Source organism: Eriocheir sinensis, chromosome 40 (assembly GCF_024679095.1).
Source record: "Eriocheir sinensis breed Jianghai 21 chromosome 40, ASM2467909v1, whole genome shotgun sequence".
NCBI classification, from domain to species: Eukaryota; Metazoa; Arthropoda; class Malacostraca; order Decapoda; family Varunidae; genus Eriocheir; species Eriocheir sinensis.
In genome coordinates this window covers 7,660,884-7,679,640 of record NC_066548.1, presented here as the reverse complement: position 1 = coordinate 7,679,640, position 18,757 = coordinate 7,660,884, and the positions used below count along the sequence as shown (strand labels likewise).

The following is an 18,757-nucleotide window of genomic DNA, read 5'->3' as shown; positions in this document are numbered from 1 at the left end:
AACTTTCTATCTGTCTCGGTCTCCGTAACCTAACCTGACTTAACCCAAACTGCTGCTCTGGCGGAAACAACACCACACACACAAAAAAAAAAAATATCAAAACATCCAAAAAAACTACTCTCTTTAGCAAACTCAATAACTGAACCTGAGAACCTCCCGAAATTGACCCCTCTTTCGACCACCTCTTAGGATTCTCTTTAGGAGCAGCGAGTAGCGGGCTTTTTTTCATTACTGTTTCCTTTTTTTGTGCCCTTGAGCTGTCTCCTCCGTTGTAAAAAAAATACAAAAAAATAAAAATAAAATAACCGTGAAAATAAACAATACAAGCAGTCCTAAAAGCCATAAAAAACACTGAACCACGCAGATTAACGAACCAAAGCGAAATCCGTTGAAAGGGAAACTGGAAACTCGCGCCAGGTGTAGGTGTGGGTGGGTGGACGTAGACGAGGGGAATGGGGGAAAGAGGGGGAGAGGGGGGTAGCTTGAGGAGGAGGGGAAGGGTAGAATGGTACAAATATGGGGATGCTACGTGAGAGAGGGGGGGAGGGGAGGGGGGAGCTGCGGCGTGAGTTGGCCAGGAGAAGGAGGAAGAGGAGGAGATGGAGGATAGAGGACGAAGGGGGAAAGAGAAGGACGTGGGAGGGTGAGGATGTGAGTGGGCGTGTATATAGGAAGAGGAGGAGGAGGAGGAAGAACAAGAACAAAACAAAGAAATAGGAGAAGAAGAAAAGGAACACGAGGAAAAGAAAACAAAGAAAAAAGGAGAAGAACAAGAAAAAGAAGAAGAATACAAAGAACATGAAGAAGAAAAAGGAAGTGAAGAAGAAATAGGAGGTGGAGGAAGAAGAGTAGAAGAAAAAGAGAACAAAGAAAACAAAGAAAAAGGAGAACAAGAAAAAAAGAATACCAAGAATATGAAGAAGAAATAGGAGGCGGAGGAAGAAGAGGAGAAGGAAGAGGAAGGAGGAGGAGGAGGAGGAGGAGGAAGAAGAACAAGACAAAGAAATAGGAGAAGAAGAAAAGAAACACGAGGAAAAGAAAACAAAGAGAAAAGGAGAAAAACAAGAAAAGAAAAAGAATACCAAGAACATAAAGAAAAAGGAGGCGGAGTAAGAAGAGAAGAAAATGGAGGAGAAGGAAGGGGACGGAGGAGGAGGAGAAGGAAGTGGATGAGGAAGAAGAAGAAGAAGAGGAAAATAAAAAAGGGGGAGGGGAGGGGGGAAGGGTGTGGGTGACGTTGGAGGAATGGTCACGTCGTTCCACTGGGGTCGATCTTTTTTTTTCCCCTTCGGTTCGAGGGGCGAAAGGGACCGCGCCTCCTTAGGATCAAATTGCCGTGACTGGACCGATATTTCTGGGCGTCAAGGGCGTGAGGGGGAGAGGAGAGGGGGGAAGGGGGGGGGTACCTGAGCGAAAGCAGGGTGGTAGTGGTGGTGGTTGGTGTTAGTGGTGGTGGTGGTGGGGGGTGGTGGTGATGATTGGCAGCCTCGTGGTCCCTCCCAATCGTTGTAAGAATGGAAGAGGAGGAGGAGAAGGAGGAGGAGGAGGAGGAGGGGGTAGGACACTTATGACATGCCCGCGAGAAGGAGGAGGAGAAGGAGGATGAGGAGGAGGAGGACTTGTGTGTTATGTAGAATTGGAAATAATAGGAACATAGAAATGTCACTTTAAGAGAGAGAGAGAGAGAGAGAGAGAGAGAGAGAGAGAGAGAGAGAGAGAGAGAGAGAGAGAGAGAGAGAGAGAGAGAGAGAGAGAGAGAGAGAGAGACACATACAGACAGACAGACAGACAGACAGACAGACAACCAAACACACACACACACACACACACACACACACACACACACACACACACACACACACACACACACTGGTAGAATTCGGGCCAGCGGCATTCCTGTGTGTCCAGCTGAGTGTGTGTGTGTGTGTGTGTGTATATATGTATGTCTGTCTGTCTGTCTGTATGTATATGTGTATGTATGTATATATGTATGTATGCTCATCCTCCCGTGCACGCATACAAACCCATTAAAACATAACTCAGAACACCACTTAACCCCAACTCACACACCCTTGCATTATCCTCTTCTGCTCAACTCATGCATGTCTACTTCTTACTCCTCCTCCTCCTCCTCCTCCTCCTCCTTCCCTTTCTCTCATCACGTCAGCTTCCCTCTCCCTCTCTCGTGCGCTCCTTCCCAAATGCCTCTCCTCCCCTCTCCTATCCTGTCATTGCTTCTCGTCTCGCGCGCGCCGCCAGCCTCGCAGAATCAACAATAGCCCGCGTCCTTGAGAGAGCGGTGGATACAGTCGGGTAATTCTCCATCGCTAGGCAGGAGGCGGGTCAGAAGCCAGGAAGGGGCGTCATGGTGTCAGGGCGGATCGTGTTAAGTGTCGGCGGGATGTAAGAGGCGGTGATGGTGGTGGTGGTGGTGGTGTGGTGATGATGGCGGAGGTGTTGAGGGAATGGGAGAGTGAAAAAAATGAAGAAAAATGAAGAAAGAAATGATAATAAATGATTGATGAAGAGAAGCTGAGGAAAGTTAAGTACAGAGAAAATGAAGAGAAAAAAATAAGAAAAAGTAAAGAAAAATTAAAGAGAATTAAAACTGAGAGAGATAAGGAAAAAAAAAGGAAAAAAAATATGGAAAACTGGAAAAGAAAAACTGAGGGAAATTAAGTAAAAAGACATGGAGAAAGAAAGAATGAAGAAACGAGAAACCGAAAAGAAATTTGAAAAGATAGAACGTTGAAAGAGAGAGAGAGAGAGAGAGAGAGAGAGAGAGAGAGAGAGAGAGAGAGAGAGAGAGAGAGAGAGAGAGAGAGAGAGAGAGAGAGAGAAAGAGAGAGAGAGAGAGAGAGAGAGACTCATTAACACAGCAGTAGTCACATCATTATCATAAACCAGAGCGCTCAAGTTTAAGTTTGAGAAGCTTCCACAACGGTGCAGGCAGGGAATGGAGCACCAAGAGCCGCGCCATAACGATAATGATGGCGATGATGGGAACGATGATGGGGCTGATGGGGAGGAGGAGGAGGAGTAGGAGGAAAATGAGAAGAAAGAGGTGATGATTATGATATTAGTAGGAGGAACAGCAAGGAGGAGGATGGCAGGAGGAGGCGAAGAAGAGGAGGAGGAGAAGGTGGATAAGAAGAAAAAAGTTAAGATTGTATTAATAGTAGAAGGAACAGGAGGAAAGAAGAGGAAAGAGGGAGGCCGCTATAGTCTAGAAGAGGAGAGGAAAAAGAAGAGAGCAAATGACCCCAGGAGGAAACGAGGAGGAGGAGGAGGAAGATAAGAAGAAGAAGAATAGGGTGCCGATATGATATTAGTACAGGAGCAACAGGAGAGAGGAAGAGCAAGTAGGAGGAGGTCGTTGTAGTATAGAAGAGATAAAAAAAAAAAGCAAAAGAGGTAGACAGGTAGGGCCGGTAATGGCGTTGGGAGGCTTTTTGTGTGAAGAAGCTTTCGTAGAGGAGATAAAAAATATAGAGATAAAAAAAGATAAAAGATATAGAGGAGATAAAAAGAAGAAAGCAAAAGAGGTAGACAGGTGGGGCAGATAATGGCGTTGGGAGGCTTTTTGTGTGGAGAAACTTTCGCCAGATATTGAAAGGAGCGGAAGAGAAGGGCGTGAGAGGTAGGTAAGGGAAGTAGGCAGCAGATGTGAAGATGTTTGAAGTAGAGAGAGAGGAGAGACGGAAGGGTGGATGTGGTGAGTGATGGCAGAGTGGTATTTTTTAAGGAGAAACGGAACACAAATCACAGTGAGAAGGGAAGAATAAGAGATGTAGGAATTGTGTAGAGTTCTTGTATATGAGATCTTGTGTATGAGGAATGGCGGAGGAAGAGAGGGTTGACGAGGTGGGTGTTAGTGAGCTAGTGGTGATGGTGGTTGCAATAATGGTGTCAGTAATGTAGTATTTTTTTTATGGAGAAACGGAACACAAATCACAGTGAGAAAGGAAGCATAAGAGATGTAGGAATTGTGTAGAGTTCTTGTATATGAGATCTTATGTATGAGGAATGGAGGAGGAAGAGAGGGTTGACGAGGTGGGTGTTAGTGAGTTAGTGGTGTTGGTGGTGGTAATAATGGTGTTAGTAATGTTGCTTCGTCTGGAAGGGGAGGAGAAAGGAAGGTAGGCGATGGAAGCGTGGTAGTGGTAGCAACAGTAGTGGTGGTAGTGTTAGTAGTAGTGGTGGTGATGGTTCTCTTGAAAGCCGAAGAAAGAGGAGAGGAAGACGAAAGATTGAAGATGGTTGATGAGAAGAGAAGGTAGTAGCAGTTGTGGTGGTAGTGTTAGTAGTAATGGTCGTGATGGTTCTCTTGAAAGCCGAAGAAAGAGGAAAGGAATTCGAAAGATTGAAGATGATTGATAAGAAGAGCGTGATAGTGGTGGTGATGGCATATAGTGATGGCTCTTGCGTCGGGGCTTGAGAAAGGGAAAAGAAAACCAAGAGACGGAAAGCAAAGAGAGAAAAACAAAAGGAAAAGATTGATGGAGGTTATTAACGAAAGACAGCTGGTGAAGTGGTGATCCCTGCGTCGGGCCGTAATGAAAGAGAAAAGAAAAGCAGGAAACAACGATAAAAAGAAACAAAAATGAAAGAGAAGCAAAGCGAAAGGGTGAGGAAAATGCTTGACGAGAGGAAGCTGGTAGTGGTGGTGATTCTTGCATCGGGGTCGTAATGAATTTGAAGAACCCGATAGGAGAGGCCGTGAACCAGGCGCGCTAAAGGTCACTTGGGGAGAGGAGAGAGAGGGAGAGAGAGGCCACGGCGGTAGGCAAGCAGAAGGTGGGGAGACTGAGGGTGGGAGGGGAAGCAGAGGGGGGGGGGTTGCAAGGCGTGTCATTCCCCGGCAAGAAAGAAAGTACTGCTAACGCCTCCTCCTCTTCAACCCCTTCTCTGTAGGATCTGGACGTCATGTAGGTTCAGAATCTCCTTATATTTGATGTCTATAGTTGCAGCAAGTTTTTTTTTTCTTACTAATCATTTAAGAACCCCAGAGAGAGAGAGAGAGAGAGAGAGAGAGAGAGAGAGAGAGAGACAGAGAGATGAAAACTGAGAAAGAGACAGAAAGAACCATGCATGCAAAACTGACGGACTGGCAAAGATTTAAACAGACAGATGCAGAGAGAGAGAGAGAGAGAGAGAGAGAGAGAGAGAGAGAGAGAGAGAGAGAGAGAGAGAGAGAGAGAGAGAGAGAGAGAGAGAGAGAGAGAGAGAAAGAGAGAGAGAGAGAATGACTAACCAACCGCCGCTCCTGCATTCAGCACTCAAGACGTCAACGGTGTGGGATACGAGACCTGCAAGACCCGACCAGCTGATGATGTCAACAAACCGGTCACGTGATGCGGCGCGGCGCTCGGCGGAATACGCGAGAAGAAAGAGAGGAAAAGAGAGTCGCTTCCTGCTTAGTAATCGGCGTTCTCGTGTTTCGCTTGTACCTGCATTCATTTATCTTCCTCCTCCTCCTCCTCCTCCTTCCTCCTCCTCCTTCCTCCTCCTCCTCCTCCTCCTTAATCATGCACCTGCTTCCGTCGCGTCTAAGAAATAAAAATAGAAATAACAGTAAAAGAAAAAAAGAACGTGGAACTCTCTTTCTCTCTCTATCTTCATTTTTTTTATCTCTTTTCCGATTGCATTTGTTTTTGCTTCAGCTTAAAAAAAAAATAGTAGTAAATAAAAGAGACCGTGGAATACTCTCTCTCTCTCTCTCTCTCTCTCTCTCTCTCTCTCTCTCTCTCTATCTATCTATCTATCTATCTCTATCTATCTATCTATCTATCTATCTAACTCTATTTATGACTCAAAACAAATGTAAAGCAATTTTCGTAAGGTCTTTGTTCTCCTTATTATATGTTGTAATTCAAGTCATATCATTGTCTCATTATGTATCATCTTCTCCCTCCTCTTCTTCCTCTACCTCCCTCCCTCTCCCTTCCTCCTTCCCTCCCTCTCTCACACTCCGGAATGGTGACTCACGAGGTATTTATCACTGTGACGTAACGAAGGTGTGGGAGGGAAGAAGAAAGGGAGGAAGGAAGGGTGGGAGAGAAGGAAGGAGTGGTATGTGGAGAAAGAAATGAAGGGAACAATAGAGGAAGAAAGAAAGGTTTGAAGGTGTGGGAAAGAGAGAATAGAGGGAAAGAAGAAAGGGAGGAAGGGTGGGAGAAGGAATATGTGGTATGCTGTGAAAGAAGCCACGAAGGAAACAACATAGAAAAATAATGAAGGATGGTAGGGGAAAGACATAGAGAACAGAGGGAAAGAAGAGAGGAAAGATGTTAGGAGAAGGAGTGGTATAGGAAGAAAGAAACGAAGAGGGGAACAAGAGAAAGATGAATAAGGAAGGTTAGGAAGGGGTAGGAAAGAGTACGAAAGAGGGAATAGAGGGAAAGAAGAGAGGAAAGATGTTGGGAGAAGGAGTGGTATAGGAAGAAAGAAACGAAGAGGGGAACAAGAGAAAGATGAATAAGGAAGGTTAGGAAGGGGTAGGAAAGAGTACGAAAGTGGGAATAGATGGACAGAAGAGAGGAAAGAGAGTCAGAGAAAATGGCATGAGAAAAAGAAATAAAGAAGGAAACAAGAGAAAGAGCAAGGAGGGAAATTTGGAGGTGCAAGAAAGAGAGTAAAGGAAAAGAAAAGAGAATAGAATGTACGAGGCAGTGAAAATACGCCTCAGAGGAAGGAAAATAAGAATGGAAGACGAGAGAAAGCAGGAAACCACAAACAAAAGATCATAAGAAAGACGAAATACGAGAGGAAGAGGAAGTAGAAAGGAGGGAACGAAAGAAAGTGCATCGGAGGAGGAAAGAAAAGAAGTGAGATAAGGCGTGAGGAATGGAGAGGAAGGAAGTGAGTAAGGAGGAAGGAAGAGGAAGTGAGTAAGTGAGAAAAGAGAAGTGATACCTACAATTTTTAGTGATGATATAGAGAAAAAAATTATGATGAGAGAGAGAGAGAGAGAGAGAGAGAGAGAGAGAGAGAGAGAGAGAGAGAGAGAGAGAGAGAGAGAGATCTATAGAACAAGATTACGCTCCCACGCATCATGATTCACTACTACTACTACAACTACTACTACTACTACTACCACCACCACCACTACCACTCCTACCACCACCACTCCTACTACTACTACTACTACTACTACTACTGCCACCACCACTCCTACTACTACTACTACTACTACTACTACTTATCATGGCTCACGTAGCGCTAACATAAAGGCTTCGTTCCGTGAATACCAATGAGACGCTGTAGTTCCACGGGTCATCCTATCTTTCGTTAAGCCCTATTCACTTGCATGAGCTGGCCGCCGCCCTAACACTGGACATTGTATACGATTGTGATATCCTCGCCTCCACGCGGTATTGAAATCTACTGGAGTCGTTTCTGAACACTTGCCTGGTGATATCTTGCCTCGTACAGTGGTATTGGAATCTGTTAGAGTCGTTTTTGAAGACTTGATGCTATTGTGATATCTTCCCCCGTACTGTAGCATTGAAATCTCTTGTTGTTGAGTCGTTTTTTAATACTTGCCTTGTGATATCTTGCCTCGTACAGTGGTATTGGAATCTGTTAGAGTCGTTTTTGAAGACTGGATGCTATTGTGATATCTTCCCCCGTACTGTAGCATTGAAATCTCTTGTTGTTGAGTCGTTTTTGAGCGCTTGTGTAAAAAGGGAGAAGGATATTGGCGTGTCTGCATTCGTATATGTGAAGAAAAGGATGTAAATGGAAAGACGGATTCGGATTTTAGTGTGTCAAGTTAAGGATGAAGAATGTTAGTGAAAGAAGAAAAGTAGACGATTATATATGCAAAGCTTCCTGAGATTGTTCATTTAAAAACATTCGGTTCCTAATGTCAAGTAAAGAATGAAGGATAGCAGTGAAAAAAAAGGAAATCTAATTGATTATGCAAAGTTGTCCTTCGTCCTTCTAAAGAGAATAAATAATGTTGGACTTGAATTCGACAAAACATTAAATTTACCCTCCCATTCAACTTCCTTGGCGTGACGAGACTCGTATAAGCGAAGGAAATTAAGGAAATGCAAAGGCAGATTCGGTTCGTAATGTCAAGTAAAGATGAAGGATAAATTAGTGAAAGTAAAAGAAAATTAAATCACATATGCAAAGGTCTCTGAGGTTGTCTTTGTCTTGAATCATGTTTGTAAAGAAAATGAAGTGAATGAAAAGTTAAAATTGGTTCGTATTGTAAAGGTAAAGGATGGATAAATTAATGAAAGTAAAAGTGAACTAAATCATATATCGAAAGTCGTCAAAGATCGTCCTACAAAAAACAAATTGGGTTCACAATGTCAAGTAAAGAATGGTGAAGGATAAATCCGTGTAAAAAAAAAACAGGAAACTAAATGATTAAATATGCAAAGTTAGCTTCCTGAGAGATCGTCCTTCTAATAAAAAAATAAATAAATAAACAAAGCCAGACTTTAATTCGGTAAAAAAACATTAAATAATTTACCTCCGCAAACATTCAGCCTCGCAAGCCAACTAAAGACCGAAGGACGATTGATCAGACAGACGAAGGAGATAAATAATACCACAATCTTAATGCAATAAAAAAGACATTACACACACACGCACACACACACACAAGACCCCTCCCCTACACACGTACACACATAAACACCCTCCCCTCTCCTGCCCCTCTCTCCCCCTCCACACACAAACAATCCCCTTTCCCCCCTCCCCTCCTCAGATATATTATGCTGGCTCATGGCAATTAGCGCTCAGGCGGCCAGGTAAGCGCCACTCACCTGTCCTGGGAAGGCGAGTGTTGACCGAGTCCTGGAGGTGCGTGCCTGCTTGATTGAAGACAAGGGAGTGTGTGGAGGTGTGGGTTTTGGCCGCTGTGTTGGTGTTGGCGGAGAAAGGAAAGTTAAAAAGGCCCTTGGTGGTGGCGGGAGGGAGGAAGGAAGGTCGTTGGGGTGGAAAATTAATAGCTTGGAAGATGAGGATGATAAAATAAACACACTGGAGAAGAAAAATGGAAAGTGATAGGTATTTAGGGAGAAGAAGAGAAGAGAGAGGTATATTGCCACTGTGCTTAGGTCGTTGGTTAGAGGTTTAAAGGACATGAATCTAAGGACGTAGAGAAAATAAGAGCAAGTAATAGTGGGAAATATGAGGATGATAAAATAAACACACTGGAGAAGAAAAATGGAAAGTGATAGGTTTTTAGTGAGAAGAAGAGAAGAGAGAGGTATATTGCCACTGTGCTAAAATCGTTGGTTAGAGGTTTAAAGGACATGAATCTAAGGACGTAGAGAAAATAAGAGTAAGTAATAGCGGGAAAGTTGAGGATGATAAAATAAACACACTGGAGAAGAAAAATGGAAAGTGATAGGTAAGATGAGAGTAATATAGTGCATCAAGTAGTAAGGTTGAGGTTTATAAGATATTAATCCTAAGATGCAAAGAAACTAAGGAAAACAAAGAAGAAAAACAAAGATGCTAAACATACTTAAGAAAAATTAAAAGTGATTGGTTTGGGCATGGGGAAAGGAGGAAGAGAATGATGTACTGCTTGTGTGCTAAGGTCGTAGAGTGGAGGTTTTAAGGATATGAATCTTAAAGGCTAAAAGATACTAAGAAAAATATAGATTGATAGGTTTGGCACGGAAGAAACTATTATGCATGTCTGAGCTTAGGTGAGTTTGTGAATGTTTTAGGAGTACCATGAAGGGTAAAAAAAGGAGCATAGGCAAAAGAGACATTGAAAGAGATGAAAACCATAAAGATACTAAAACAAAACGAGAAAATAATTGATAGGTTTGGCACGGAAGAAACTATTATGCATGTCTGAGCTTAGGTGAGTTTGTGAATGTTTTAGGAGTATCACAAAGTTACCGGTAAAAAGAGGAGCAAAGACAAAAAGAGAGACATTGAAAGAGATGAAAACCATAAAGATACTAAGTTACAGGTAATAAGAGGAACAAAGACAAAAAGAGAGACATTGAAGGACATGAAAACTATAGGCATGCTAAAACAAAACGAGAAAATAATTGATAGGTTTGGCAAGGAAGAAAGTATTATGCATGTCTGAGCTTAGGTAAGTTTGTGAATGTTTTAGGAGTACCATGAAGGGTAAAAAAAGGAGCATAGGCAAAAGAGACATTGAAAGAGATGAAAACTATAGGCATGCTAAAACAAAACAAGAAAATAATTGATAGGTTTGGCATGAAAAAAAAGGGGAATTTACTGTTTGTGATCTAATGTAGGTTTGTGAATGTTTAGGAGTATTATAAAGAGTGAAAAGGGAAGCATAGACAAAAGGGACATTTAAAAAGACTTGAAAACTATAAGGAAGCCAAACAAACTAAAGGAAAACAAGAAAATTAATAAGCCTTGAGGAGAGGAGAAAAAAAACTAACAACGACAAAGAAACTAAGAAAGAAAAAGAATATAGATAAGCCTTTGAAGAGGGAGGGAAGCAGGGGAAGAAAATAATATACAACTAAGGGTATGCGAACTTGAAAGAAGGAAGGGGAGTATCTTGTATAGGGCAAAAGGATCAACACACCAAAAAGTGGCCCACATACTACATACTAATTAAAGATAAGCTACCGAAGGGCAAGCGGCGTGAAATTTGAAAGGCGGAGAGTACGAAGATGTGTTTGAAGATTAGGACAAGGTCATGGATAGCAGCGTACAGTAAACAGGGTATGGTCATGAGAGAGAGAGAGAGAGAGAGAGAGAGAGAGAGAGAGAGAGAGAGAGAGAGAGAGAGAGAGAGAGAGAAGGGGGGAGGGGGGGGAGAGAAGATAGCCTACATACTCGCGTGGTGTCGATAGCCTACCAAAGCAAATATCCACGAAAGAGTAACATGCTAAAATTGAAGTAAAGAAAAAAAACTAAGAAAACAACATCCTAAGACAGTAACAATATCCAGAAAAGGAAAACACTAAGAAAATCACATCAAAAACAGTATGTGATATCCATAAAAAAAACAGATTAAGAAAACTACATCCTAAAACAGTAACAGTATAAAGAAAAGCAAAAACTATTAAAGCCACATTAAAAAAAACAGTGATAGCTTCCAGTAAGACAAAACCTACAAAAGACGTAAGTAACAACAGTGTCCGTAAACAATAATGGTGTCCAGAAACTAAGAAAAGGAAGAACTAAGAAAGCAACATCCTAAAACAATATATCGTCATCCTCATAAAATAATCACCTAAGTCATTTTTCATAGATCTCCATTTTTTTGTCTACATCAATTTTTCAACATGTGACGCCCATTTTTACAAAGTTCCCTTCGTCATTCAGGGCTTGAGTGTTCTAGAATTGGCCTCTTCATTTCTACCTAAATCTCAAAAGCCAAATGAGATAATGACGGTTCTTTTCTAACTTCCTGAAGAGTAGAAAATAATGACTTAGGCGGCTTGTTTACGAAGGTGACGATATATAAGAAGCTAGTGTCCAGAAAGCGCCGTCCATGCAGTCACCTTTGCATATATAGAATCGATAATATTTGCCCAATCGCTGACCAGCACACCGAGTCACGCCGCCGCCACCGCCGCCGCTTCCTCCGACCTAATAAACTTTCCCCTTTTAAGATGGCAAATATATCAACACTTGCTGGAGAGAGAGAGAGAGAGAGAGAGAGAGAGAGAGAGAGAGAGAGAGAGAGAGAGAGAGAGAGAGAGAGAATAGAATGCCTCAAAATATGCCAAGGACCCCAAGATTCTTAAAAATATGAGAAAAACAATTAGAGATTAGAGAGAGAGAGAGAGAGAGAGAGAGAGAGAGAGAGAGAGAGAGAGGAATCCTTCTCGAAATTGGCCAGGGATAGGAAGGTTCTTGAGCAACAAACGTTTAAAAAAATTCATTCCCGTTTTCTTTCTTTTTCTAGGGGTGGGCCTTTAAGGGGACACTCGATGGTCTTGGCCTGAGGGAGCGAGTGTTTGTGTTTCCATGAGGTCAGGGATAGACGTTCATACCAGCGGGGTGTCGAGTGTGTTTTCTGTGGAGGAGGAGGAGGAGGAGGAGGAAGAAGAAGAAGAACAAGAAGAACAAGAAGAACAAGAAGAGGCAAGCATCAAGCAGAGAGAGAGAGAGAGAGAGAGAGAGGCTGTGTCCGTGTCCTCTTTATTGGATCAGTTCCTCTTAATTAAAATATCTCCAGGTAGGTAGGTAGGTAGATAGAGAGAGAGAGAGAGAGAGAGAGAGAGAGAGAGAGAGAGAGAAAGCAGGCAACAGCATCAACAACAACCAGAACATGTTTGGCAGAAAGTTAAGCAGAAAGAAAGTGACCGTAGCGGGAGATCACGGCCGCCGAGTTTACTGCCGTCTATATTTTAAGTGTCAGGCAGGCGAGGAGGGAGGGAGAAAAATCAACCTGAAGGGAAAGCAAACACGGCGCCAGGGAGGAGAAGAAAGGAAGACATTGAACGATGAGGAAAAGGAGGCAAAAGGGGAGATGTTAAATGATCGAAAACGGAGAAAAAGTTATACTACGATTGGAAAAAAGAGATAAAAAGGAAGTTATTTAATGATAGGAAAAGGAAAAAAGGGAGATATTTATTTTAGAGAAAAGGAGGAAAAAGTTGTTTAGCGATAGGTAAAAAGAGAGCAAAGGAGTTATTAAGCGATTGGGAGAAGGAGAGAAAGGGAAGATATTTAGCGATAGGGAAAAGGAAGATATTTAACAATAGGGAAAAGGAGATATTTAACGATAGGGAAAAGGAGAGAAAAGGAAGATATTTAACGATAGGGAAAAGGAGAGAAAAGGAAGATATTTAACAATAGGGAAAAGGAGAAAAAGAAGTTTAACGATAGGGTTTTAGAAAGGAAGAAAAAGATATTTAACGATAGGAAAAAGGAGAAAAAAGGTTGTTTAATAATATGGAAAAGGAGGAAAAAAGTTATTAAACGATAGAGAAAATGCGAAAAAGATGAATTATTTGACGAGAGAAAGGAAGAAAACAAGAAAGTGGTTTAACGATAGGGGAAAGGAGAAAAGGAGTTATTGAAGATAGGAAAAAAGAGAAAAAAAAGAAGTCATTTAACGATAAGGAAAAAATAAGTAATGATAAATATTTGCATCATAGGAAAACTAAAACCAGGAAAACTATACGGGAAGAAAATTTTATAGGACGAAAAAATAGTTCATGATAAGAAAAAAATAAAAATGTAAAATAAATATTCATGTCAGAACAAATAATAAATAAAACCAGCTAAATAACACACGAAGAAAAAATATAAGTCAAGAGAAAGACTTTATTTCCTTATGAGAGAAAAAAAAAAGGAAAAATAGAAGGCAAATACCCGCGTCGGAGAGGAAGAATATAGAACCAGTTAAATAATACACCAGCGAACATTTCTTCAGGCCGAGAGAAACGAGGCTGGCGATCAGGAAAAATACTTGCAGTCCAGGTGAATATACTCGTTTTAAACAGGTCAAGCCTCGTCTGTCAGCGCTCGGGTATAGACAGTGATGGGGGTTGAGAAAGTGTGAGGAAATGGTCAATTGATGGAGACTGTATTCACTGTATTTACTCTAACACCTTTGAATATCCCATCCCATCATCGTCTCCCATGCTAGAATCTATGGGCGTAATAGGGCTAGGTTAAGACAGTGATGGGGTCGAGAAAGTGTTGAAGAAATGGTTGACGTAAGTGATGGAGACTATATTTGCTCCATCACCCTTTAAACATCCCTCTCATCATCGTCTGCCATGCTAGAATCTATGGGAGTAATGGGGCTAGGTTACCATGATGGGGTCGAGAAAGTGTTGAAAAAAGGGTTGACTTAAGTGATTTGGACTATATTTGCTCCATCACCCTTTAAACATCCTGCCCATTATCTTCTACCATGCTAGAATCTATAGGCGTAATGGGGTCGAGAAAGTGTTGTACTTGTTCCATCACCTTTTAAATTCCCTCCCATTATCTTCTGCCATGTTAAATCTATATTTGGGCGTAATAGGGCTAGGTTACTATATGAAAGATAGTTGAGGGGGCGAGAAACTGTTGAGGAAATGGTCTAGTGATGGAAGCTGTACTGACTCCATCACTCATCAGTATTACTTCTCATCGTTTGTTATATATACAATCTGTGGGTGTAGGGGGAGTAGGGTACCATATAAGTTAGGGGAGGGAGCTAGGTTACTGTTGAAGAGAATGGAGGAAGGACCTAAGTTACCATTTAAGAGAGGGGAAAATAGTTTAGAAGTGAGGTCACATTTCATGACCAGATATGTCTAAGTAATGGTCAAAGTAACATGAAGATACAACCACTACCATTTCTTTGACCTTAATAGACCAGACATGGTAGTATTTCTTTCCCCCTTTATCTCAATGACTCCTTCACATTCTTTTTCTACTACATAAACAGCTCGGACCGTATAAGTGGTGTTGGTGTATATAAACTGTACTTTTTCCCATCCTTCCCACACACTCACGTTCCTTTATTTTCTGCACTTTTTATACACGCACAAAAAGGTTAGAGACAATAAAATTAATACCGTACATGTAGAGTTTCGTTTCTATCACCGTCCCTGGCATCATCATATACCTTCTCCCGATTCCCTTCCCTTTTCTTTACTCTTTCCTTATTTTGTTATTGTTTACACTCTACTATCACCAACCCTCACATCATATCTTCCCTCTTCCGCTTCCCTTCCCTTTCTTTACTCTTTCCTTACTTTCTTATTGTTTACACTTTACCATACCCTCACATCATCTCTTCTCTCTTCCGCTTCCCTTTCCTCGCTTAACTCCTATAAATTATACAGACGCTCATAAACCACTTAAGTTATCAAGAGTACATGTGCACTTCCTTTCATCTCACCATGTCTCCTGTTATATCTCTACTACTTTCTCCTTCCTTCCTTCCTCGGTTCCTTCCGTCCTCGTTTTCCACACACACATACACACACACACACACACACACACAAAGGCAAAGTACACACACACGCTATACCTTTTTCTTATCAACTCTCTCATCATCATTATCATCATCATCTCCCTCCCTGTCTTCCTCCTTCCTTCCCTCCAACTCTCACATCCTTCCCGTTCCCTTTCCTTCCTACTTCCAAGTAAAAACACACACAAGCAAAAGAAACCACATAGACAGTACACGCATCCTTCCTTGTATCTCACCATCCCTCCTACAATCCTTCCATCCTTTGCTCTTACTCTCAGATGATCTACACACACACGCACGCACACTCAAGGAAAGGGGTCAGTGATGTGCTGTTGAGCCCTTAAGGCGTTAAAGAGACGATGCATAACCGAAACTTGCCCACGTCAAACCAACACAGAGAGACCCAGATGAAGATGTTTGAAGAAAAAGGGAAGTAAAAAGAGGAAGATAAAACACCCCTTACCCCCGAGTCCCTTCCCCTCCACCCATTCCCCTCTACCCGTCCCCCTCCACTCTTTCCCCTTCACCCTTCCTCCTCCACCCTTCCCATCTCCATGCTTCCCCTTCCACATTCCACCTTCATCCTCCCTTCCACTCTCTCCCCGTCCACCCTTTCCCCTCCACCCATTCCCCATCACACTTCCCCTAACCCCCAGCAAGACCCTTCACCCTGTCAGACTAACGTGAAGGCCCAGAAAAAGAAGCTTAAAGAAATATTGAGAAGTAGAGGAGAGAGGGAAAAATGCATCCATGACCTCCCTCCCCCCCCCGACTCCTGCCTCTCCTCTCCTTCTTCTCCTTCCTCCCTTCCTCTGCATACACAAGACTCCTTCCCCTCCCCCTTCCCCCCCTCGAACCCACAAAAAAGCACCCATTCACACATCCTTTTATTTTATTCATTTATTTTTATTACAGCAAAGGAAGCAGCTCAAGGGCAAAAATAAAGTACTAATGAATAAAAAAAATAGTGACAATGGACAGAAAAGACAGAAAGACAAAGTAACAGATAGATGGACAGATTGACGAAATAACAAAGGAGTGTCCATGGCCCCCCCCCACCCCCCTCTCCATTTCCTCGAACCCACAAAAAAGTAACCCCAGTTCGACTCCCGGGCGCAAATGGGAGCGGGTCTTTCGGGTCTTCTCGTTCTCGCCTCAGTAATCGTGTGTGGTTGTCAGGCTGAAACGTCTCCCTTGATTGACATATGAGGAGTGTGACATTTTGATTTAGTTTACCTTAACTTTTTTTTCCGTTCCCGTTTTCTTTGGAGGAGGGAAGGTAATGTGGGTAAGGAAAATGGGTGTTGATTGCCCTCGTTATGTTTGTTTGTTTGTTTGTTTATGTGCTTGTTTTCGTGTTGATTGTGTTTGTTATGTTTGGTGGTTGGATTTGAAGGCTTTCGTGTGTCTGGGTTGTGTGTGTGTGTGTGTGTGTCCGTCTCTTACACACACACACACACACACACACACCTCCCCTCTCCCCCTCCATCCCCCCACACACACACACATCCTCTCCCCCCACACACACACACACACACGCACACACATCCTCTCACCACCACCACCCAAACCACTTCCTCCGCCTCTTCAGACTAATATTATAATGTCTTCGTGTCAAGGGAGAGAAGAAAAACAAACACACATTTGCAAAGCTATTAAATATATACAAAGCAAACCTGCCCGCGCACGCCTTATCATTATGCAGCATTAGTAGTGTTTTCTTATTAACTTTAAAGTGTTATTAGGAGAAAGTAAAGTAGTTGTTTGTGTGTATTATTATTATATATATTTTAGAGAAAGTTAGTTAATCAGAACGAGAGAGAGAGAGAGAGAGAGAGAGAGAGAGAGAGAGAGAGAGACGTGTGGAGAAGAGGAAGACAAAAAGAAATCAGAAAAAAAACCAAAGGTCAAAGAAAACGGAACTGGGTAGAGTAAACAAAAAGAGGTCGTGTGTGTGTGTGTGTGTGTGTGTGTGTGTGTGTGTGTGTGTGTGTGTGTGTGTGTGTGTGTTCAGCTTCATGGGGGGGCAGCTTCCGTGTGTGTGTGTGTGTGTGTGTGTGTGTGTGATAAGGGAGGTTAGCCGTCACTTTCCCACACCCTCCACTTCCCACTCCTCCTCCTCCTCCTCCTCCTCTTCTTCTTCTTCTTCTTCTTCCTCCTCCTCCTCCTCCTCCTCCTCTTGTTCCTTCTTCCTACTGTACTCGGTGTTTTCCCCAAGCTGGTTTTCCCAACATCTCTTTTTCCCTGCAGTAGTTTCCCGATTTTAATCTTATGAAATTATTATTATCATTATTTCTATCATTACTACTGTTGATGATGTTATTGTTGCTGTGTCTTGTTTAGTTCTTATTACTGTTGGGATTTTCAGACTAGTATAAAGTAGGTGCAAGGAAAGGAAATGATCAAGAGCATTAAGTAGCGGGCTTTTTTTCTTTAATATTGTTTTCTCATTTTTTTTACGCCCTTGAACTGTCTCCTTTGCCATAAAAAAGAAGAAGAAGAAGAAAAAGAAGAAGGAGCCGTTGAGTTGTGATTTGTTCCGATACGAGAGTCAACTTTTCGCATCACTGCAGTCCATGTCAATTGTTAAGTGAAGTTACGTAACCGAACCAACAATCAGCAACCCAGACAGCCATTGAACCGCACACTTGCCATTTCAACCGTCACCTCCCGCTTGGCCCTATACTTTACTTCTCTTCCTTACTCACGCTAATACCGAAGAGATTGGGGTTGTTGCCTCTCGTATACTTTCTCTCTTACTCGAGTGAAGAGGCTGAAATTGGTGCCCTTCTTGTCTCCTCTCTTACTTTTCTTCTTTCCTCTTGTTTCTTACTCTTTCCTTCCCTCTTCTTACTCTTGTCTTGTACTCTTTCTTTTCTTACTCTTGTTTCTCTTTCTTTCCTCCCCTCTTTTCTTCCTTACTCTTCTCTTTCTCTTTCCTTCCCATTTTCTTTCTTCCTCTTGTCTCCTTCTCTTTCCTTCCCTCTTCCTTTTTTTATCTTACTCTTACTTTTTCCTTCCTTCTTGCTTTTCTCTCATACTCTCCTCTTACTCTTCCATTCTCTCTTACTCTCACGCTCGTGCTGAAAAACTGTAATTAGTTCCCGGATTCAAAACGAGTTCATCTTGAAGACACACAAACATTATTAAGAAATCAGTGTCTGCCCTAAGCCCCTCCCACCAGCTGTTGCATACACTATTAGTATTTCTTAACAGCTCTGTGGCTAGTATGACATTTTAACTCCATTTTTGAGACGCAGTTAGTAAGAAGTGTTCACAGTTAAATCGACACATTACAAACTCAGTCGTAAAAAGTGATATAAAAAAGACAAGTCACGCCTTCAAAAACCAGTTCAAAAAAGACAAAATCAACCACATTATTGTCACCGAAGACTAATACGACGTTTAAAAGTGAGGCGAGTGTCTGTCAAACGCTCCCGCCCACCAGCCGGTTGCATCGAGTCACTGTTTGCTGAGGTTTGATCGGTGCCCGTCACCAAGCCACCCTCAAGAGGCTCTCAATCAAAGGGAGGCAAACAGCATCACGCCCACGGCTCCCCCGCGGCGGTACGGCGTTGGAAAGTGACCACGAGGGGCGAGACGAATGCCTGCCCCTCCACCACCTCCTCCTCCTCCTCCTCCTCCTCTGTTTCCTGCTCCACCTCTTCCTCCTCAATGTCAGTCTTCGGAGAGAGTGATGAGAAAAAAAAATTGAAATGTCGCCAGAAAATGAGATTCGAAACTGATAGGATCATTGTTATCGTTAGTTTCAGTGTTTATCGATTCTATTGTTATTATTATTACTGTTATTATTATTGTTATTATTATTATTATTATTTTTATTACTATCATTATTATTAT

General features: G+C 42.3%; 1 protein-coding gene across 2 annotated transcripts in view; it reads right to left on the bottom strand.

The window, feature by feature from the left end:
• The window catches only part of LOC127009310 (uncharacterized), an 89,984-nt gene that overhangs the window by 26,946 nt on the left and 44,281 nt on the right, over positions 1 to 18,757 (bottom strand). Inside the window, exon 3 of one of the 2 annotated variants that reach the window (XM_050882262.1) lies at positions 8,784 to 8,876. The exons of the other annotated variant lie outside the window; for it this stretch is intronic. Within the exon in view, the coding sequence (XP_050738219.1) occupies positions 8,784 to 8,876 (93 nt within the window). The remainder of the gene's footprint in view (positions 1 to 8,783; positions 8,877 to 18,757) is intronic. 2 annotated transcript variants of the gene reach the window in all.